The following is a 21,985-nucleotide window of genomic DNA, read 5'->3' as shown; positions in this document are numbered from 1 at the left end:
AGCACAGAGCAGGAAGGGCCGGCAGTACCCGGCTTCCTGATTTATAACATCCTGTTCATCTGGACGTGTGTTTTCATTTCCTTACATGAATATATTTTACAATTTCTTAAAAGTGCTTTTAAAAACGGAGAAACAGGCGGAGAGGCAGGCAACGGGCCAAAGGTCACGCAGACAGTTGCTTTGGAAATCCACCTCTTGTCAGCTTCCAGCAACGACCAATGAGAAGACACGGGCCAGCTGGCCCCGCCCCGGAACTCCAGAATAGCCCCGCCCCTCAAGCCCTTCAAACCGTTTATCTCGGGAGGCGCCGGACGTGACGCAACGCCCACACCTCTCAGGGCTGCCACCGGGGCGTGGCCTCGCCGTGAAGCCGAGCTGGACTGGCGGAAGTGACGTTATAAACCTGCGCCGGGAGCTCTGGAGGGTCGGCCAGGGTCGCCGCGGCGGGGGCCAGGGCCGCCGGCCGTTAGACGAGGCCTCGGTAGGTGGTGTTGGCGTCAGCCGTGGCCCCAGGTAACAGCCGGCTTGGCTTCCTCTCCGTCCAGGGCCGTGCGGAGGCGACCCTGCGGCGGGGCCGGCCTGGAGGCCGGGAGGAGGCGGATGGGCGCCCAGGCCGCGCGGGAACGCTCTCCGCTCGAGCCGCCGCCCCCGCCGCCCCGCCGGGCTGACGCGGGGCCGGGTCCACCTGTACTGCCGCCGTCTCTCCTTGTCGTTTTTGTATATGCGGCACTTCTGTGGTTTTAGGGTAACGATGTCCAAAAAGTAACTTTTCGTGTCTCTCTGGCACTTTCTGAAGCGGGGTTCTCGTTTTTACGTTTGTAGCCTGTTTTCAGGAGTGTGGCCCGTTGTCCTCACGGTGATCATCGGGTTCCTGGTCCGTTCAGGAAATGTCAGTCTGCGCTGCAGCAGCTCATGCTTGAGGGGCATGTGGGTTTTGACTTTTAACTTCCAAGTAAGACCCGCAAGGCTAGTGAGAACGTCCTGTTAGATAAGGTTTAACCTGATAATCTAAGTAATAATGCCGCACGTTTATCCTGTGGGACAAGGAGGTGCCGCGTGTGAGCATCACTTCACCCCACGTGATTCCACCGGTTCCCAGGGCAACAGCCCATCCCCACGGAACGGAACCAGGGCCTCTGAGCAGCCACTTGGTTCTTTTATCTAAAAGGAACTTCAAAAATTAAGCCCAGAAAAAAGTAGTAATTTAAGGAAAGCCAGAGGGAGGCACACTTTGTATTCACGTCTTCTAGAGAGGCAAAGTCATTACATACAATGGACAGCTTCTCCAGTGTTTCACAAAGTGGCAGGTTAATACGTGATCACACTAAAGTGCATTGGATCCAATTAAATGTTTATTGAATTCAGTGCCCAAGACACTGAAGGTATAAAACTAATTGGAATATTTAAGAGCCTGAAATTGGCCCAATAGGGCTGTGTACACAGAGCAAACTCAGGCATAAAGTTTGCTTGGGTATTTTTCCTCAAAAGAATTCAGTGCTGATTATGACACCTTAATTTTGAACATTAGGAGCATTTAAGTTAAACATGTAACAAAACAGGTTGTCCTTCGGGCAGTTTTGCATGCAGTCACAGGCAACATGGAAGGAATGAGCTTTCAGCTTTATAGACAAAATGCCTCATTTGGGGGTTTGTGTGTGTGTCACCACGAAACTGGCTTATGAGATTGTAGAGCTCATGTGTGTTCTCACATCGACCTTCACCTTTTCAGGGCAGCGTCTTGGTGTGAAGAGAACCGAGAGCTGCAGGAGTTGCTAGTAGGTTGTGCTGGGGATGCTCCTGGGAGAGACCAGCTGCTGAGGCAGCGCCAGTGCAGAGGCTGTCGACTTGCCCAGAAGAAAGGGATCACCATGGATCAGAACAACAGCCTGCCGCCCTACGCTCAGGGCCTGGCCTCCCCGCAGGTAACAGAGCGTCTGCTCTTGAAGATGGATTTGTGTTCCTCAAGCCTTTCACATCCTGGTGAGAAGGGCTCCTAGGCTTTGAAGAGGCATGATGGTGTCTAATTTGCAGAGTCTCTGTGGCAGCAAAAATGTGTATTTGTCTATAAAAACATGTGCCCTGCAGGTGTTGTCTCCCTGTCTGTGGTTTACTTTTTAATTTTCTTTTTTCTTTAAATATATTTTATTGATTTTTTACAGAGAGGAATGGAGAGGAATAGAGAGTTAGAAACATTGATGATGAGAGAGAAACATTGATCAGCTGCCTCCTGTACACTCCCCACTGGGGATGTGCCCGCAACCAAGGTTCATGCCCTTGACCGGAATCGAACCCGGGACCCTTCAGTCCGCAGGCCGACGCTCTAGCCACCGAGCCACACCGGTTTCGGCTTAATTTTCTTTCTTTCTTTCTTTTTTTTTTTTTAAATATATTTGATTTTTTTACAGAGAGGAAGAGAGAGGGATAGAGAGTCAAAAACATCAATGAGAGAGAAACATCCATCAGCCGCCTCCTGCACACTCCCCACTGGGGATGTGCCCGCAACCAAGGTACATGCCCTTGACCGGAATCGAACCTGGGACCCTTCAGTCCGCAGGCCGATGCTCCATCCACTGAGCCAAACCGGTTAGGGCGGCTTAATTTTCTTGATGGTGCCTTTTGGAAAGTAGAAGTTCTTCCTTTTTCTATGGTCTCTTTATCACTGTTGCTTCATGGTTCGTCTTCTGTGTCTTATCTGAGAAATCTGCCTACCTGAACTCATAAGGTGTTTTTCTGTGTAGTTCTTGTTTCTATGTGTATATCTGTTACTTCTTTATTTGTTTTTAGCTCATTGTTACACATGGCGTAAAGAAAGGCAGACCTTTCAAAACCTGAGCCTTAGTCTTTTTAAGTTAACGTAACCTGCGTTTTTTCTAGTCTATTTCTGTAGAAGGGAGTGGTAGATGCAGTGGAATAGTGTCTGTCCTTGGGGCCACGGTGTGCAGTTTGTCTTCCTCCTGTTCTTTCTGCCACCATGTTGGTGAGATGGTTTGACATGAACGTCTTACACATTTCTAGTTTATGTTTTCTGCCAAATAAAGTGGCAGAGCAGGAAAGGGTTGTGGCTCCTGGGTCTTGCACTTATTTGAAAATCTAATGGAAACGGAACCCGTCCATGCAGACCTGTCAGGCGCGGCTTTAGGAGGTTCACAGCCGCCACGAGCTCTGCAGGCTCCACAGCCTCCATGGATGTCGGTGTTGGAAAATGTGCTTGTGATCTTGGCTCATCTGCCAATAAGCTCTGTGGTCTTGGGCAACTCATGTAGCTGTTCTTAGTCTCGGCTTCCGGTTCCCTTCTTTAATGAAAAAGGAAGAGCGTGTGTTTCCCTTCCCAGAGAGCTGTAGGTAAGACCCGGGGCGATTAGTAAATGCCTTGATGTCTGGAAACGTTGAGAAGCAATGTAGAAAAGTAAATTGATATTCTGATAGATGCACTGGGTTTTGTTGATTTAACCTTTGAGAGCGATGGTTAACCTTTGTTAATAGTGTTAGAATCATCATCACGACCATCGCTAACACTCAGTGTTTTCAATGTGCCTGTCGTCCTGCTGGACGCTGTAAGTGGATTTCTCTAGGGTAACCATGTAATTTATCCAAGCTGGAAATGGGGTGCTACCTAGACGGTATGCAGGATAATGGTTTAAACAAGGATGTGGGTCACCCCAGTGGTCTCCCTGATTCTTTCTAACAATCTCAGGGCATTATTGTCCCCTAGGTAGGCCTGAAGGGTTAAGCAACTTCCTCAGGTTCTCACGTGTAATAAGTAGCAGATTTGGCTTTCACACCTAAGCTCCTACCTACTATATTATGGTAATTGAATAAAGTGATGCGTGAAAGAACAGCAAGTTCCTCCCTATTAATGTTCAATAACTGCATTTACACCAGAGGGCGTCTGTCTTTACACATCTCATCTGTTCTCTCACCAGGCAGCACCAACCAGCCTAACCCACCGTTCTGACTTTCCACAGGGCGCCATGACTCCTGGAATCCCTATCTTTAGTCCGATGATGCCGTATGGCACAGGGCTGACTCCACAGCCCATTCAGAACACCAACAGTCTGTCCATTCTGGAGGAGCAGCAACGGCAGCAGCAGCAGCAGCAGCAGCAGCAGCAGCAGCAGCAGCAGCAGGCAGCAGTGACGACAGTGACAGCCGCAGTGCAGCAGTCAACGTCCCAGCAGGCTCCTCAGGGGGCCTCAGGACAGACACCACAGCTCTTCCACTCACAGACTCTTACCACTGCACCCTTGCCGGGCACCACACCCCTGTACCCCTCGCCCATGACCCCCATGACCCCCATCACGCCTGCCACGCCAGCCTCTGAGAGCTCGGGGATTGTGCCACAGCTGCAGTGAGTACTTGTGTCCTCTTGCTGCCTGGGAGGATCCCCTGGAGCCTGTCACTGCTCTTTGCTTTCAGAGGCATCCATGGGTCTTACAGGGACTGGACCACAGTTTCTGTCTCACCTGAGAGGGAAGCAAAGCTGTCCTAGTGAGTCGCCCTCAGTGAGAAGCTTTCCCAGCTTTAGAAGTTGGCAGCTTGTGCCTGTGCTCTTGGACCAGCAGAATCCCATGTGTGTTTTCTTGTTGTAGACATTTCCCTGTAGCTGGTTTGCTCAGTCAGGCCAGATAGCTACTTCCCTCGGCATGCTGTCTGTCTTTGGTACGGTTAGTTACTTAGTCATAGAATTAGTTTGTTTCATAGTGGTCCTTGTTTTTTATTGGTTATTATGAGGGCTGCATATACATCTTTGAAGAGCTGTGGATGGCTGTTTTCACACAAGCCGAGGATGGCTGTTTTTGCCCTGAATGGACTTTTCTACCTAAAGGCAGTGGGTTCTATATGTAACAGGATTCGGGGTGGGGTGGGGGTGGGGGTGGGGGGAATACAATATATTCACACAATGGGGAGGAGGAAGTATCTAACTGGTATAGAGATGGGTGGACGGCGGCCGCACAACACAATGCATTGGACACCACTGAGCGGTGCACTAAACTGGTGAAGGTGCTAAATTTTATGTTATGTGCTTTTCAAGACAATTTCAAAATGAGAAAAAAGAATACATTTAAGCCCCTAGCTGGTGTTCCTCAGTGGTTAGAGCATTGTCCTATGCACCCTAGGGCCGCAGTTTCTATTCCTGGTCAGGGCACATACCCAGGTTGCAGGTTCGATCCCTGCTTGAGGTGCATGAGTGAGGCAACCATCTCCCTCTCCCTCTCCCTTCTACTCTCTCTAGAATCAATGAAAAACATATCTCAGATGAGGATTAAAAAAAAAAGAATACATTTAACTGTTATATGACTAAGTGTGTGATAGATGCACCAATATGTACTTGACTGAGTTCATACATGGACAAGTGTTGCAGGCAGGCGTGTATTGAAGTTGATTGGAAGGAAATGGGTGATGTGGAGATGAAAACATTGCTGAGTGCCTTACAGCTGTGCACTGGCACCCACGGGAGGTGCGTCTGCAGACTGGGTGCACTGTGCACAGGACAGTGATGCCGGGTCCATGCACAATAGTTTTATTCTGGGGGCACGGCGCATAGCAAGTCTACACTTTCAAGACCAGGAAACTATAGAGTAAATATGTAGGTTGGCTCTGTTTAAATTTTTATTAAAATTTGTAATAAAGTTGTTTTTCACTGTGGTATATTTTTTCTTTTGTAAGTTATTCATAAAATGATACAAGAATACTAAAAATGGGGGTCTTGGGCATAGATAATACATGGTTGTCTGTTTTTCTTGATTTACTGAGAGTTAAGCAGAATAAAACAGGTTTTTTTCGTTTGTTCTGAGTTATTGATCTTCCAAAGGATACTTATTTTGAGAGGACTGAGAAAGTCATGCCTACCCATTTTCTTTGTAAGGAGCGGTCTTGGGGTTAGCAGTGGTGGTGTTTCAGAGCTCAGAGATGAGGTGCGTCGGTACCGGTGAAAGGCTAGGGCTCTGGATAGATGGTTCCCAACTCTGCGCTGAGGAGCCACGTGTCTCCTGGGCAGGTTACCCCGCTTAAGCCTCAGTATATGTGAAATGCTCACCATGGTATGTGTTACTTTTTAAACACCTGAAAATGTCAATAACTTATTAAAATTGAAATTAAGTTTAAATTTAATGAAATCAAATTAGTTCGAATGAAACAATCAGGTTTCTAGATAATCATCTAACACCTCATCCTGTAAAATTTAAATGAATAAATCATGTTTTCTTTTCAATTTTTTTGCAGAAATATTGTATCCACAGTGAATCTTGGTTGTAAACTTGACCTGAAGACCATTGCACTTCGTGCCCGAAATGCTGAATATAATCCCAAGGTCAGAGCAATTTTAATATATTTCAAACTGTAGTACAGGAATTTACTTCTCAAGATCCCTGGATCAAAACGTTGTGCCATGGTAATAAAGGAATGCTGCTTCTGAAAGCCAACTGGGAATAGGAGGTCACTTCCACAGGCGTTGATGTGCTTGTGTTCTGCCTTATTAATTCCTTCTGGAGGTGAAGGTTTTTCAAGCAAAGTTTATAGTTACAGAAGCTAGTCATGGGAAGCAGCAAATATAAGGTAGAAGTAGAGGCCCTCGTGTAATTAAAGAAAAAAAAATTGAGCCCTGGCCTGTGTGGCTCAATTGGTTAGGCTTGTCCCAGGCATTGGAAGGTCCCTGGCTCGATTCTCGGTCAGGCCCCATGCCTGGATTGTAGGTTTGGTCCTATGGGAGGCAGGCCAATGTTTCTCTGTCACATCAATGTCTCTCTCCCTCTCCCTCTCCTCCTCCTTCCCTCCCTCCTTCCCTCTCCCTTCCTCTCTCAATAATAAATACATACATACATACATAAATAAATAAATAAATAAATAAATAAATAAGTAAATAAATAAATAAATTTGCAAGTGCTCCCTATCTTATAGGAATGTAGGAAAGAATATACAGGTCGTGGTTCAACTCAGTCGTCACAGTTCTGCTTCCTGTGCGAAAGCTTGTGCCCTGCTTGGTGATGGGAGGTCCTGCCTGGGGGCGCGTGCGGATGCTATGGTGGCCGTGCACAAGGACTTCTTAGCTGTCATTGTCTGGTTTTCCTCACGTTAATGACTCTTCACCATTCCAGCGGTTTGCTGCGGTCATCATGAGAATAAGGGAGCCCCGGACCACAGCCCTGATCTTCAGTTCCGGGAAAATGGTGTGCACGGGCGCCAAGAGGTAGGTGCAGAGAGGCCATCTGTCTGTGTTTTGTGTGGTTTCGGTGGTAGGCTGATGCTTTAATCAAAAGCTGTTGTTGCTTTCTTACTGCAGTGGTTGGCGCTAATCACTCTAGTCGGCAGTAATTTCATTTTTTTAAAGTTAGGCCTGGCCCTGGCTGGTTGGCTCAGCTGGTTGGAGTGTCATCTCGTACACGGAAAGGTGGCAGGTTCTGTTCCTGGTCAGAGCACATACCTGGACTGCGAGTTCGATCCCCGGCTGGGGCGTGTACAGGAGGCAACTCATCAGTGTTTCACTCTCCCTTTCCCTTCCTACCTCTCTAAAAATCAACTTTTAAAAATCCATAAAAAAATAAAACTTAGGCAAGACTTTTGGACATATGTTACCATTGCTTATTTCCCTACAATTCAGTTGCATTTTATGTGTTTTTTGGTAAAACATTACATCACAACTATTGATTCCTTTATGTAAAAAATTTTATATATAACACAAATTCATGCCCAAGGGGGAAAAAATCTGCCTAGGGATGAGGAGAGAGCCGCAGACCCCCTTGGCTCTGGCAGTGACGTGGTGACAGGTGCCGCTGCCCTCGTGGGGAATGGCGTTGGTTCTGACAGTCTGAGTCGTGCGCCTTCGTGTCAAATGCTGTTGCCTGTGCTCTGCCTCAGTGTGCAGTGAGCCCCTCTGCGAAGGCCTTGACTAGTCTAAGCCTAACAGCCCACCGACTTGGTAGGAGACACAAGGAGGGGGATTAAACAGAAGTGAAGTAAATAAACTCCGAAAATAAAAGGTGATTGATGCACTTGCAGGTGTTAATGTAGAGAGGGGCTGTGGAGCTTTTGCTAATTCTGAACTTGAAAGTCGTCTTTTAAGGAAGCCATGGGTGTGGACATTCTGGCTCTGGTCTCAAAGTGTTTTCGAAGGCGAGACATGGGGTCTGCCCTGGCTCCATGTCCCTCTTCATTTTGGCGTCTTTACCAGCTTGTTTTACTTGGGACGCGGCTGGGGAACGTGGGGTTTTCCAGTGGATGCTCCATGTGTTGCTTTCACCGCAGGCACGCTGTCTTGTACCTCACAAGGAACAGTGGGTATCTGTGTGGGTGACTTTTCTCAAGATAAGAAGTCATAAATACATTTATTAAAGAAAAAAAAGGCACTGCGTGTACTGTTACTTTTTGTCATTCCTGACCCTGTACCCGAGAGTCTTGTTAGGATGGTATCATTGCTCTCATTCTCCGTGTTCTACATAAGCTCTGCGTTCGGAGTCAGTTTTATCCAACTGGTGAATTACAGAAATGGACATAAAATAGGGGAGAACTAGCGTGTGCATTCTTTAAGTACAAACCTCACCAGTATTTTCCTATCAAAATGAAGCTTGTTCATTTTCTCTGAGTAGGAATTTGTGAGCTAAAACACAAAAGCAGTGGTCCTGATGGTGACTGTATGCGCACATCTGTAAACCCCGGGGGCTGGCAGTAATGGGGTGCATTGGAAAGGTGATCATTTTGGTAGGCCTAGTTTCCTAAATTTGTTTGTGTCTGCATTTCTCTTTTCTTATTGGGAAGGGGTGACCAGTTCACACTTTGTAAAGTGACTCATTTAAATAACTATTTTAGCTGGCTCTGAGTATGAACAGCTCACTTTTTCCTTTCCCTAGTGAAGAGCAGTCCCGACTAGCAGCAAGAAAGTACGCCAGAGTTGTGCAGAAGTTGGGTTTCCCAGCCAAGTTTTTGGACTTTAAGATTCAGAACATGGTGGGGAGCTGCGATGTGAAATTCCCCATAAGGTTAGAAGGCCTGGTGCTGACCCACCAACAGTTCAGTAGGTAAGTCTGAAGGGTGTTGGGATTGCTTTTGGCAGCAATCTGTTTACAAGTTCTTGATAAATTGTCTGTAGCTCCCACTGTGTTTACTGTGGAGGTTTCTCCCGATGGCTGGAGTGACATCTCTGGGTCTCGCTGGCCTTCCCACTGCATGTGGTAACATGAAAACCCCCTTTACTGGGTGAAATTTTTTTTTTTCAATTTATACCTTTTTTATTGTTATACTGGGTGAAATTGATTCCCCTTCTGTATGTTCCATCATCATATTGCTCAGTGACTACATTTCAAATGTGTGAATTAGCCCTTTGTACGCCATAAGCGTCTGTAGACGTATAGATGGTTTCTGTTTTGGGCGCGTGGCAGTTAACTTGTTAAACCCACCACCTTGTGCATCAACCTTCCCCCTTCGGTCTACTCACCATTATCAGATCCACCAGCGAAGGGCATGGTTGAGGGACATGAATATTCTTTCTGCTTCTCCCGGCTGAGAACTACCAGGTAGATGGTCCCTCCCCAGCCTCCCTGCTTGCAGCACCCCTCAGGCTTACTGTGCCCTTTGGGGTACCAGGGCCTTTGCACATCCCACTTTCATACTTGGCATAGTCTCACTTTTGCTTTGAGCACTCCCACTCACATTTCTTACCCGAGCACCTCTTCCTCAGAGAAACCTTCCTGAATTTTCTGCTCGGTGACACACACATTCTGTTTTCAGTCTCTGAACTAATGCCATGAGATTTCTAGGTTTAGAATAAGACACGTGAGTAGAGCATCCAAACGGTGGAGTCAGGGAAAGGTTCATTCTCTACCCAGTATCTGCTCCAGCACTTTGGTTAAATTGCCTGACCAGGGTGAACAGCTAGAGAATATTTCAATGTAAGGAGATGAGATGAGAATGATTAAAAGGCAAAATGTTGCTGTCAGATCTGAGAAGCAATGTTACCCCTAAACTTGTCCAGAATAACACTGGGTAAGGGTCAGAGAGACTTTAGGACACTTATGTAAAGCTCTTGTTATGCCAGAAAGTCCACACTCAGTAGAGAGTGATTTAGTCCTCAAGTGCAGAGGACTGGTTGCCCTCCCTGGCCTTCCGCCCCCTCTCCTTTGATGCTCCTTGAGGAGCTGGGCTTGGCCTCCTTACAGCTGTTTTTTTCGTGTTTTTGCTTATAAAGGTTTTCATTTTATCTAAAAGCATGGGCAACTTTTAACTTATAAATTATTCTTTATGTTTTCCTTATAGTTACGAGCCAGAGTTATTTCCTGGTTTAATCTACAGGATGATCAAACCCAGAATTGTTCTTCTTATTTTTGTTTCTGGAAAAGTTGTATTAACAGGTAAGTTGTAACAAGAAGTTGTGTCTGAAGATTTGAAAGTTTAAAGAATGTCATTTTCTCCATGTGAGAAGTAATTTCGTTGGTAGCTACTTGCAGAGGCCTTTTCTTTCCTCCCCCCCCGAACATGCTGGCAAGAAACATACCGGAGAGGAGGGAAAATCAGACCCCATTCCTGCTGGTCCTTCAGCCCAGGCTTGACCTGTGGGGAGGGGAGAAGATGGGCATCACATTGGATAAGAGATGGAGTTCTCGTGGGAAATTGTCCTAAAGCCTTCGCATTCATCAGCAATGTGGTTTTGAGACGACAAAGGGAGATTTGGAGGAGCTTGGTGGGAGGCAGCAGTTGGGGACTACTGTTCATCCATTGTTACTGCGCCTGTGGCCCTGATCTGGTGCAGGGACCAGCACCGTGATGCCTGCAGAGAGGGAGGCTGAGTCACATAGGGCATCGGTTTTGTCATTTAAAAAGCCCTTTTAAGGAAACTGGTTTAAAAACAAAATTGTGACAAGGGGTTTTATCATTAATGTTTTCATGCCTGCATCTGCTAGTCTACCTCATGGAGAGATTTGTGCTAGCGGTTTTAAAATCATAATTTTGCCTCTCAATAGGTTAAGAAATGCCATTTTAGACTCTCATCACTACCCCACTGTCTTCATAGGTGCTAAAGTCAGAGCAGAAATTTATGAAGCCTTTGAAAACATCTACCCCATCCTCAAGGGCTTCAGGAAGACAACGTAATGGCTGGCCTGCCCTCCCACCCGCTTGTAAAAACACATCCGTTTTGGTACATTTAAGTGGTGGTGGTGTGGGTGGCCTGGGTCCGCGTGGGTTGCAGCCTGCATGTACGCCTGGGCACACACCAGGTGTTACTGTAGTGCTGCCTGTCTATTTAGATTTAGATTTTAAACTCTTACTGCTGTTGACAAGTTGGTTTAAGGGACAAAACTTTGGTGTTAAAGCCACCTCTACAATTGACTGGACTTTTGTTTGCTTTATTCCCCATAAACCACAGTTTTTATATTTCTACCAGAAAAGTAAAAATGTTTTTTACAAGTGTTGTTTTTCTAATTTGTAATCCTAGGGTTTATTTTTGTGCCAGACACATTCCGCCCTCTCAGTATTGCAGGACAGATGTATTAATGAACACAGATGGCTGTAAATATTTCTCTCCTCAGTACTCTGTACAATAAATGCTGTTTATAAAAGTGTTAGGTTGATGTTATGATGCCTTGTAAGATTTATGTGATTCTGTTAAAAAGGTTGTATTTTAGATATAATGCCTGAAACCGCTTCATTGTGTGTGTTCTTGTTGTTTCAATCAACATTTCATTGTCTGTTGCAATGGGAATGGAAGAACTGCCCGGAGGCTTGTTACCCATCAAACACGTCTATCATGGTCATGCACTGAGTTGTCCTTTTTCCCCAGAGACGTTGTTGCCAGTGACTCCCCCTAACCCTGTCCCAGCACATCTGCTTTATTCCTCAAGTCTTCTCTCCACCTCTTTTCCTTAACATTTCAGGCCATTTGGCTGGTGGATCCTCCATGTGTTGGGCCGTTTGCTAATTCGTGGTGTGGTTCCGTGTCCCGTCTCAGCTCCTGCACGTGGGGCTGCATCCAGATGCTTGACCCTTTCATTAAGGCTGAGAGCGTGTTCTTCTGTTAGGAATCAAGTATGTGGTTGTCTCTCTCCTCATTATTTGTTAGGGGGTTGCAGATGATGAAATTCTAATCATTTCCCTTCTCATATTCATTGGTTTATTATCCTCTACACTGAAAATTCTTAACATTTAAAAACACATGGGATGAGTTAAAATATCCCAGTCAGTCATTTCACATTATTATACACACAACAGTCTTACACACTACCACAAACGATTATTGGAAGCGTTACAGTATATTTTTTGCTGTGCTTTCTGAATTGGTAAGGCCAGAGCCAGTGGGCTGCTCCCCCACATGGGCTGTCTGGTGGGGCAGAGTCTGGATTGGCAGCAGTGATGGACGTCCTCTGCAGGAGCCATAAAATGTTTTGACATTTCTAGAGGCTACTGAGGTGTGTGATGTATTTGTACATGAGAAAGAGCGGACGGTGGTTGGGGGCGGGCACGGGGGATGGCAGGTGGTGACAAGGAAGAGTTGGGCCAGCTCAGGACACAGCCCACTTTGCAGATCCTTCTGTAGATCGTCTCTTTTTATTCTTCACAAAAGAGCCATTTTCTTTTTAAGTTTTATTCCACCACAGGTCCACACACATGTGAAACACATGAAATCAAACACTTAGAAAATAAAGACACAGATGTACAAATACTTAAAAAATATGCGATCATACTAGGAATACCACCTGTAATGGTATCTTGGTGTGTGTTCAGATCTGTACTGTACTGCATGTGCATACAGGTCTGCATCAAAAACTGCATAGATACACCAAAATATATGTAATTCCCTGTTACTGGGCATTTTGTTTCACTAATATTTAGACACTAGAGGCCCAGTGCATGAAATTTGTGCGGGGGGCGGGGGGGGGGGGGGAGGGTGGTCTCTCAGCCCCGCCTGCACCCTCTCGCAATCTGGGACCCTTCGGGGGATGTCCAACTGCCAGTTTAGGCCCAACCCCGCAGGATCAGGCCTAAACCAGCAGTTGGACATCCCTCTCCCAATCCAGGACCGCTGGCTCCTAAATGTTAGCCTGTCTGCCTGCTTGCCTGATAGCCCCGAACTGCCTCAGCCCCCATGGCTTCGTCCAGAAGGACATCTGGAAGGTAGTTCAGCTGTCTGGTCAGTCTAATTAGCATATTACACTTTTGTTATAGATTGTAAATAAGGCCTAAAACATCTTTGTGCCCCTCTCTCTGGTACAATTATTCCGTTAGGATAACATCCTAAAAATGGAATTGCAAGGTCTAAGAGGTTATGAGCACTTTTAAGGCTATTTGAGGTTCTCTTTAAGGTGTATCTGTTACATCTTGCTTCCAAACAAATTCTTCTGTGTAGCCAGTGCCCAGGCTGCAGCTCTCAGCACAGGTGTAGACGGCCAGGACACCCCAATCAACACTCTTGCCCAGCCTGTCGGCCTTTAGGTAGTTGAGCAGCTGAGGCATGACCTGAGAAGACAACACAGAGACCTGCTCAGGCGAGGAGCGCCGTTTGCCTTCAGCAGACCTTCCCTGCCAGGCTGCTCCTGAGCTGTCAAGTTTCCACGCTACACAGAATTATAGACATTATGCAATGTACGTACTGAACAATATAAAAATATTTTGCAGCTCTGTCCTCAGAACCTGTTTCATTTGGCATCTTTCACTTCCATTTGAGAAAGAAGTTCCCAAATATAAGACTGGCCGATCCATTTGGCTTGGCTGGTTATCTAATTAATTTTATTAATAATGTGCCATAAAATAGGACAGGCTTCTATCCGGGAAACTTTCTCTTTCTGTCATTTGAATAGCAGGTGCTGGTGCAATGACTGAAGGAACACTAGGTTAATGAATACAAAAAGGAAATCTGTTGATGTCTGCTCAGGAGGCCAGCAGTTGCATGGAAGCGTGAAGGTCTGCCCCACCAGTAGGAAACTGCTTCACACACACACTGGCAGCTCGTCTCGGCATCAAGAGTTTTGTGACTAAGAACCAACCAGTGTTGGATGCAGTCCTCAGAATTCCCTTTCTACCCTAAGGAACAAGTATTACCTACCACTCTGTAAGGTTACTGAATCCACTGTTAGAGGACTGATTTCCACCCAACCCCAAAATGATTCTGATGCTAACAATCTCTTTTGAAAAAACATTTACCTTAATGGTACTTAATGTACCGTAATGATATATGCATTTGTTTTCCTAACAAATCCACAAATCCACATTAAATAGAGCAAGTTCTGAAACACTCCTCTCACAAAGTAGTCATACCCTGATCAGTGGAAGATGTATTATTTAAAATTACAAAGAGAACAACAGAGGCTCTGAAAATAATGCTGTATTTATACTGGGAGGTGGGGGCTGGCTCAGAGGGTAAAAGCGAACACATGTAAACCCTCATCATTGTAGAAGCACACCGATATCTGGAAGTTAGTAAAATTATAAATGACAGGAAAGTCATGTTACTTAGAGATGGAAAAACTACCAAATAAAGCAGTAAGACACAGTTTTAAGCCTGGAGGTGGGGCAGGAAACATGATTTTCATGGTAGGGCAATTTCTGTAATACCATTCAGACCCTGTGCATACGTTACATTGGTAGTTTTGTAATGTTTTAAAAACATAAAGCAGAGTAATTACCTAGTGAAATAATTCGTATTTAAGGTCATACCTGGAATTCAAATATTCTCTTGGCTCCACAGGGGCAGTCTGGAATGTCCTCCTCTTGGGGGACGTTTTCACCAGAGATCCAGATGGGGGCAAGCCCTCTGCCATACCTGAGGATCTGAAATCAATTAGGATCACATTCCGATCACCCACATCTTACCTAAGAGTTCCCCCGCCCCTACCCCACATGTTCTCAAAGTTAATTCCTTTTCAATGTTATCAAAGCAATGATTTTAGCCTCTCCAATTCAGGATATCAAAATTGAATCTGAATTTGAATCTTGTGTTCTGTGAAGGGACTGACAATAAGCCTATTCCCCCATTCTGACTCGAACATGCAGCGTCTGTGCTTTCCTTCACACAGGTATCAGGAACCTTGATTTTTAAAGGAACAAATACCAAGTGAAAGTATTTCAGTAAATGCCACTTAGACAGGCACATTTCTTAAGATATTATGTAACAATGGAATGGTTTTCCTTTATTTTGTTTAAAGCACACAGTGCTGAACACCACCTTGTCAGTGTTTCAACCTAGATCAACTCTTCCTAGGAGCTCCTGGATACTGATGTGATCCAGTGACTGGCTTATGGAAGTTTTCTCTCGTGACTGCTGTTCACAGCCAGGGAGTGAAGGGGAAGAACAGAAATGAGCAAGGGAAGCGTGCTGAGCAATCTCCCTCTTTGTTTCACACGGCAGTTGTGATTACATAAGCTCATGATATAACTCCAGGATCCAGGATTCTTTTTACAAAACATGTGTTAACATGTCTTGTTGGTTTTTTCAAGCCATATTACACATTCCTATCCCTAATGTTTTTAGAAAATACATCCTTCACTGCCCCTAGAGGTGTTTCAGGTGTGGCTGCCATGTCCCTTCTGTGTCATTAGGTGGCAGAGAGGAGAGAGGTTTGCCTACGCCCACCATCCTGGCCTTGGACATCTGGATGGTTGACAGCCTGATACTTGGCGCCTGTGCTGGGCTGCTGGGTGACCTGGAGCCCATCAGGTGTGAACTCAGTGCTGTTGCAGCAGCCAGACAAGACCGGGCTACGTGCTCATGCCAAGAACCACCTGGTTAAAGTCTGATCCAGGGGCCAGGAAGGGCGTGCACCCGGCTTGGGCAGGCTGGTCAGTGGGATGGACTACAGCTGTGAACATGGTCACCTCAGGACAGATGGGGCTCCTGCTAGACCAGCCCGGGTGCTGGCCTCTGACCTGCAGAGTGCAGAGCCAGGGCCTGACTCACTTCACAACAGAAAGATGTGCCTTGTGCTGCTGTGAGTGCCATCGCGGCCTGAGAAGTGCCCTCAGTGCAGCAGAGTGCGGGCTGCTAGTCATTTATGCCGGATGCTGGGGTGAAGGCAGTCCCATGTGCTCAGCCAGCAGATGTGCCACTGGCCCGCTGCTGCTGGGGAGGCCTTGGGGATCATAGATGCTCACTCACACGTTATGAGGGGGGTGAGGGTGCTGGGTAACGCGGCAGTTACATGCGTTGTGTACAGGGTTCTTCCAATAAAGGCAACTACATTTGTTTACACTGACAGTATGTGCAATGATCCAATTGCACAGTGTATGCTAGAAGACTTGGAGCGGATAACATAGTCCTTCTCACAATGCCCAAAAAAAGGGGAAGAAAAATAACACATATTCTATATGACAGTGTAACTTTTGTTCTCTCAGTAACTGCTAAAAGGATCATAACAGGAAAAACACCTTCCCTTTGTGTGAAGGGCTGCTGTGACGAGAGAGCTTCTAAGGATAACACCCCTAAAATAAATCCCTAAAAGAACACAAGAGGGAACCATGCGAGCTCTACTTTACCTGTTCTGGTTCCAGGGCTATTTTATTTTTAAACTCCTGGAAAATCTTATCTTCCCTGGATTCATGTTTTGCCATGGATTCCAATTCTTCTGCAGGTGCTTCACCTAAAAACCATCCACACAACCATTATGGCAACAGGAATCATCCCCAGGACTCAACAATTCACACCGCTTGAGGGCAGCCAGTTTCAAACAACGCACTAAGTGTTGAATGAATCAGACAGCGAGGGCCAGATGTTCCCAAGGGCTTTCCCTATTTAAGTTCTTTCAGGTTGGCTCTGCATGACCACCTGAATTTCCAGGTGCTCCATGAAGCACTATTCACTACCCAGGTTCCTGGTGACGACTTCTTTTCAGTAAATTTTCAAATTTAAAAGAACAGACCCAAGTCCCTGGGCTCAGGACGCTGTGACCAGTACACATTAGGACACTCAAAAAAATGTGAACCCTTCTTTTTTAAAAAAATGGTTTTGTTGATTTTAGAGAGAGAAGGGAGAGGGAGATGGAAATATAGTTGAAAAACGTCCATTGGCTGGGGATCGAGTCACAACCGGGTCATGTGCCTTGACTGGGAATCAAACTGAGGACGTCTTGATTCATGGGACAGTGCTCAACAGGGAGCCACCCAGGCTGGGCCATGAGCACTTCTTATCACTATCACCCTTATGCCACCTGGACTCTTACTTCAAATCTCCTCACACTTCTCTTCGCAGATGTCCCACCTGTTCAGCTGTCCTGCCAGCTTGTTCCTCTGCACTCTTAGCTCCTAGGACCCCAGCCACCTGCACCACTGCTGTCCCCAACAGCAGTTAATCTTTGTGACAAGTATTACTATATATTTCTGATGTCCTTATATGAACTACAGACCAGTAAGTCAACATTCTAATCTAAAATATAATTTTGTGATGGTTCTTAAGAGCTCGAGTTCTAGTGAGTGAGACGTGAGCTCAAACTCCATTTAAAACCTAACAACTTGTGTCAGTTACATGACCAAACAAGTTACACCCAGAACCTCAAAGTCCTCACTGCAAAGTGGGGTTGCTAATTAATTGTGATTTTCATGAGGTCATGCCCAGAAGCCCTTGGTGCAGAGTAAGTGTTGAATAAATGCTGCTGCCCATCAGCCTCTCAGGTATCTGACCAGCAGAGGCTCTGGAGTATGATCAGCTCTAGAGAATTAACCAAATTATGTGTGTAAAACTGGTCATATTACAGGGTTCCCGGGCAAGAGGAATAGGGAAACCGAGGCAGCAAAGTTAAAACAAGCCCAAACAGTGTGGGCAATTTGCAGTTAGCATGTAACTAATAAGCCATTATCTTCCCAAGCCAAGGACTGAGAGCAAATGGTTAAAAACCTCCCTAAAGAGAGAACGCAGAAAGGGAGGGGGAGGGGAAAGGAAAAAAGGGCCGTTTTACTTCCTAAGCAGAGAAGCCAGCAGTCTCAGGCTTGGCAAGGTAAAGTTGCCAGGTGCTTCTCATGAATTCTGGGAAGGACACAACAAAGTAAACAGGGACCTTGAGAATTAATGTGCACCAAAACATCCAGCAGAGTAATTTTGAAACCTACAGACAGGAGAGTATATAATGCCACAGACCCCCACCCAACTGGTTCTGCAGATTAGCCGAGAGTCTGTCAGCGCTTCCTAAGCCACATGCGTAAGTTTGCTTGATTTGCTTTTTCACCAAAGGTGCATGCTCTAACTCAGTGGTCGGCAAACCGTGGCTCGCGAGCCACATGGGGCTCTTTGGCCCCTTGACTGTGGCTCTTCCACAAAATACCACGTGCGAGTGCACACGTACAGTGCGACTGAAACTTCGTGGCCCATGCACAGAAGTCAGTTTTCGGAAAGGAGATGGACGAAACAAGTATACAAGACGAGTGTGGATGGGAGAGTTGGAAGGGGTCGACCTCAGCGAACGCACCTCAATCAGATTGAGGACGTTTTTAGCAAAGGCCAGCTTAGGAGTACCCTAAATTAATAACCATGTACCTACCTATATAGTTTAAGTTTAAAAAATTTGGCTCTCAAAAGAAATTTCAATCGTTGTACTGTTGATATTTGGCTCTGTTGACTAATGAGTTTGCCGACCACTGCTCTGCTTTATTAAATTGGCTTTTCGCAATGCACTGGAGGTCTCTTCCTTAAATTTATATGAGAAAATAAGGATCAAGGTGGGGACAATGAGAGATGCCTCTCACTTTGAAAGGGCCTACTGGCCCTGGCCGGGTGCTCAGTTGGTTAGAGCGTCATTCTGATACACCGAGGCTGTGGGTTCCATCCCAGTCAGGGCACATAGAAGAATCAACCAATGAATGCATAAATAAGTGGAACAATAAACTGATGTTTCTCTCTTTCCTTTCCCCTCTCTCTAAAAATCAACATCAAGAAACCATATTTAAAATCAATGAAAAAAGAAAAAGAAAAAAGTGCCCCAGATTCTCTCACGTACGCCATCTTGATCTGAGGAATAGACCTTGAACCCAGATGAACTTACCAATTTCCCAGCAGCCTGTGCAGCCTTACCCAAGTGCCACCTGCACACTTCCTCTGACTGATGTACCCCATGGACCCAGAATGTGCCTGACATGTGTCACGGTGGGAGGAACAAGAAGGGTGTCGTCAGATGAGACAACATTGGACGGTTCTGTACTGCAGCCTCCAAAGTGAGCTGGTTTTCCTGTCAGCACCTCTCTTCTGGACACTCTAAGCCCACTGTTTCAAGCATTGCATACAATCACTTAATGAATAAAGTTCTGAAACTGACTCCTTACCCATGCTCCCTATAATCTCCGGTTCATCTTCTTTTTCTGAAACTTCAGGTGTAATCTCATCTTCTGTTTCTATTACAATTTCAAATTCTGGAAAAAGGAAGTTGTGATCTGGAATTGTATTGTCCACATTACCTGAAACAAAAAAAGGTAACTTGTACCACCAGTAATAACTTAGTTTTAAGCCTAAACCGGTTTGGCTCAGTGGATAGAGCGTCGGCCTACAGACTGAAGGGTCCCGGGTTCGATTCCGGTCAAGGGCGTGTACCTGGGTTGCGGGCACATCCCCGGTGGGAGATGTGCAGGAGGCAGCTGATCGACGTTTCTCTCCCATCGATGTGTCTGGCTATCTATCTCTCTCCCTTCCTCTCTGTAAAAAATCAATAAAATATATTAAAAAAAAAACACTTAGTTTTAAGAATGGTCTCCCAGTATATCTCTAAAGTATATGCCAATACAGTAACAGCTTCTCCTAGTAAATTAATATAAAGAACTCCAACACTTTAGGTTGCAGACCATTAAATGCTGCTCCTATGAGACCTAACTAAGTGGGCAGAATCTCACAGCTCTTCCTACTGGGGATCAAGCGGCAACCGCAGGACGTGCCCTGACTGGGAATCCAAGGGAGACCCTTCCTGCACAAGACCAACTCAGCCACACTGGCCACGGCACACAGCTCTTCCTTCATAAAGGTGGTGTCGCTACCGAACTTCTGAGAAGTATCATAGCTTTTCTAATTTTAACTTTTCTGGGCAAAATAAGATCTCAGTTGGTAGGTGCTCTGAAGCTGGGCTGGAATTTACACAGAAGATGGACTCACCTGCCTGTCTACACGCCTGCTTATGCCCGCACCTCCAGTCCACAGCCTGGTGGTCCTTACTGCAGTAATGCGCCTGGCGACATCGCGAGCACGTCTTGGGGCCGAGACAGCCGCACACCCTGCAGAGCTGAGCCCCGGACTGGAGCTGGAGGCGCACGGACTCGCCCGTCTCTGGGGGAGGATCCTCAGAAGGCGGCTCATGGGAGTAAAAGTCATTTTTCCTGGGTAGCTGATTTCTAAAAACTAAGAAAAATGAGAAGAAACACTGCATTTTACATAAAACAGCATGTCAATTCAAATCATTTAGCTTCCATTCCACACAGGAATGAAAGACACGCATCTGTTAAAAAGACAGAAGGCCATTTTTGCTTTCGGTGAACTTATGTTATGAGAGAAGAGGGAGAAAAAGTGGAAAAGAAAAACAAAGTCTTCAGGTCTAGAAACTAGTTTGGGGACCCCCCGCCGAGCTGGCTCCAGTCAATCCAGTTACCGTCGAGCCTAACCGACGGCAAAAATGCGGAAAAGCGGTTGGGACCCGGCTTTCTGAACCGCGACCATTTTAAAGTCTGAATATGAGCCAGCGCACGGAGTACCGGTCCGGTAAGAAAAGTCGCGTCTGGAAGGCGCGGGGCGGGACCCGAACCCCAGGAGGCGGCGTCCCCGCCCGCCGCCCGCTCCCCGCCGCTCACCGCGAAGGCCCGCACAGCAGGGCGGCGCGCGGCAGCAGAAGAGGAACAGGCCGCGGTGGAAGGCGTCGGCGCGGCCCGGCAGGGGCGCGTACAGCTGCAGCACGAAGGCCAGCGGGCGGCCGCACAGCGAGCACGCCAGCTCCGCGGGCCCGGGCAGCCCGGCCTCGCCCAGCCACGCCGGCCGGCCGCCGACCTTGCTGGGGAACTGCTGGCTGCGCAGCCGCCAGGCCGGCGCCACCTCCGCGAAGCCCAGCTCCGCCGCCCCGGCGCGCACGACCGCCATGCGTGGGTATTGCCACCTGGAGCCGCAGCCCCCGCCGGAAGGCGGAAGGCGGAAGGCGGGTCCCGGAAGGAGCACGGGACAGCCGACCGGAAGCGATTGGACGAGGGGTGTGACCAACTTCCGGTGTCGTGCCTGGGATCGTGAGGTGCCGCGGCACGCGGGTTGTGTGAGCTCGGGCGACAGTCCGGACACCGACTGCGCGGACACGCGCCCACTTCCGCTGCCCTGGCGTCTGTGGCCGCGAGTCCGGGCGGAGCTGCTGGGGCTTCTCGAGGGAACGCGCTGCCGAGTGTTAGGGCGGAGATGCGGGGCCGCGGGGAGCGCGGGGAGGGGGTGAGGGCAAAAGCTGGAGGATGAGAAGGGAAGGGTTAGGGAAGGCTTAGGGGTCAGGGCCCAGGGCTAAAGGGTTAGGATTTAGGCCGGGACCTGGGCTTTAGGGTTGGGGTTCAGCGTGAGCCTTCGTGCTAGGGGGTCAGCGTTACCTGGCCCCACCCCCCGTCACGTGGCCCCGCCCCTTGTTCACTTCCTGGTGATCACGTGGCCCCGCCCCCTTGAGGCCTTGGATGGACCTGTTTCCGGGGAGCCGCCTCCCTGGTTGGCTGTCCGCCTGTTCTCACACCTGTCAGCAGCCCTTTGACAAAGTCCTCTCTTTCCTGTGGGAGTGACAGCTGGGACTGAGAGGAGACGGGAGAGCAGCGGCCGTCCATGCGGGAGGTCAGAGGGGCCTGTGCCATCCCTGGAGGCTGGGGGAGGGGAGGGTGGTGAGGCGGGGGGGGCTGACTGGGGAGCGGAAAGCCCTCAGGGCAAGTGGGGCGCACACACCAGCACCCCACACCTGTGAGGAGAGCTGTGACCCATGGCACAGGTGAGGCTTCTGCAGCACAGAGAGGGCGAGCGACTTCCTCGAGGGCACACAGCAGCAAAAGGGCGGAGTTGAAAAGGGAAGCCTGGGCTGCCCACAGCCTGTGACTC

At 47.5% G+C, this 21,985-nt stretch overlaps 2 protein-coding genes and 1 non-coding gene across 17 annotated transcripts; 2 read left to right on the top strand and 1 right to left on the bottom strand.

Moving 5' to 3' along the window:
- The first annotated feature begins 363 nt into the window (after positions 1–363).
- On the top strand, positions 364–11,563 carry TBP (TATA-box binding protein). Of its 2 annotated transcripts, XM_059699775.1 has the most exons (8): positions 364–513; positions 1,730–1,922; positions 3,966–4,348; positions 6,223–6,310; positions 7,095–7,186; positions 8,844–9,011; positions 10,246–10,340; positions 11,000–11,563. In XM_059699775.1, the coding sequence occupies exons 2-8, from the start codon at positions 1,869–1,871 to the stop codon at positions 11,077–11,079; spliced, it is 960 nt and encodes a 319-aa protein (XP_059555758.1). In that variant the 5' UTR covers positions 364–513; positions 1,730–1,868; the 3' UTR covers positions 11,080–11,563. The 2 variants fall into 2 exon arrangements, with proteins under 2 accessions (XP_059555758.1, XP_059555759.1); XM_059699776.1 differs by lacking the exon at positions 8,844–9,011.
- On the bottom strand, positions 7,180–21,079 carry PDCD2 (programmed cell death 2). 14 transcript variants are annotated; one of them, XM_059699766.1, is made up of 7 exons: positions 20,731–21,077; positions 20,042–20,284; positions 19,225–19,356; positions 16,453–16,556; positions 14,638–14,751; positions 10,484–10,539; positions 9,011–9,745 (listed from the first exon to the last, which is right to left on the bottom strand). In XM_059699766.1, exons 1-7 carry the CDS (start codon positions 21,011–21,013, stop codon positions 9,667–9,669), a joined length of 1,011 nt encoding a protein of 336 aa, XP_059555749.1. In that variant the 5' UTR covers positions 21,014–21,077; the 3' UTR covers positions 9,011–9,666. The 14 variants fall into 14 exon arrangements, 10 of the variants coding, with proteins under 10 accessions (XP_059555750.1, XP_059555755.1, XP_059555749.1 ...); XM_059699767.1 differs by lacking the exons at positions 9,011–9,745; positions 10,484–10,539 and adding an exon at positions 7,180–8,290; XM_059699765.1 differs by lacking the exon at positions 9,011–9,745 and having other exon boundaries at positions 10,336–10,539; positions 20,731–21,078.
- LOC132237836 (small nucleolar RNA SNORA17) lies at positions 15,466–15,595 on the top strand. Its single transcript, XR_009453656.1, has one exon. It is a non-coding gene; the product is annotated as a small nucleolar RNA SNORA17 (small nucleolar RNA).
- Positions 21,080–21,985: the final 906 nt, after the last annotated feature.

Source organism: Myotis daubentonii, chromosome 6, assembly GCF_963259705.1.
Source record: "Myotis daubentonii chromosome 6, mMyoDau2.1, whole genome shotgun sequence".
Classification (NCBI taxonomy): domain Eukaryota; kingdom Metazoa; phylum Chordata; class Mammalia; order Chiroptera; family Vespertilionidae; genus Myotis; species Myotis daubentonii.
The sequence above is the reverse complement of the archived record's forward strand: the minus strand, read 5'-3'. Positions and strand labels throughout refer to the sequence as shown.

Excerpts from the sequence above, each read along its gene's own strand:
- TBP (XM_059699775.1), top strand. The coding sequence starts at position 1,869 with ATGGATCAGAACAACAGCCTGCCGCCCTACGCTCAGGGCCTGGCCTCC. Across the intron at positions 4,349-6,222 it reads GGGATTGTGCCACAGCTGCA|AAATATTGTATCCACAGTGA; the intron begins GTGAGTACTTGT and ends ATTTTTTTGCAG. Across the intron at positions 7,187-8,843 it reads GTGTGCACGGGCGCCAAGAG|TGAAGAGCAGTCCCGACTAG; the intron begins GTAGGTGCAGAG and ends TCCTTTCCCTAG.
- PDCD2 (XM_059699765.1), bottom strand. The coding sequence starts at position 21,013 with ATGGCGGTCGTGCGCGCCGGGGCGGCGGAGCTGGGCTTCGCGGAGGTG. Across the intron at positions 16,557-19,224 it reads GGAGATTATAGGGAGCATGG|GTGAAGCACCTGCAGAAGAA; the intron begins GTAAGGAGTCAG and ends GATGGTTTTTAG. Across the intron at positions 10,540-14,637 it reads AGAGAATATTTGAATTCCAG|GTCAAGCCTGGGCTGAAGGA; the intron begins GTATGACCTTAA and ends CCCTCCCCACAG.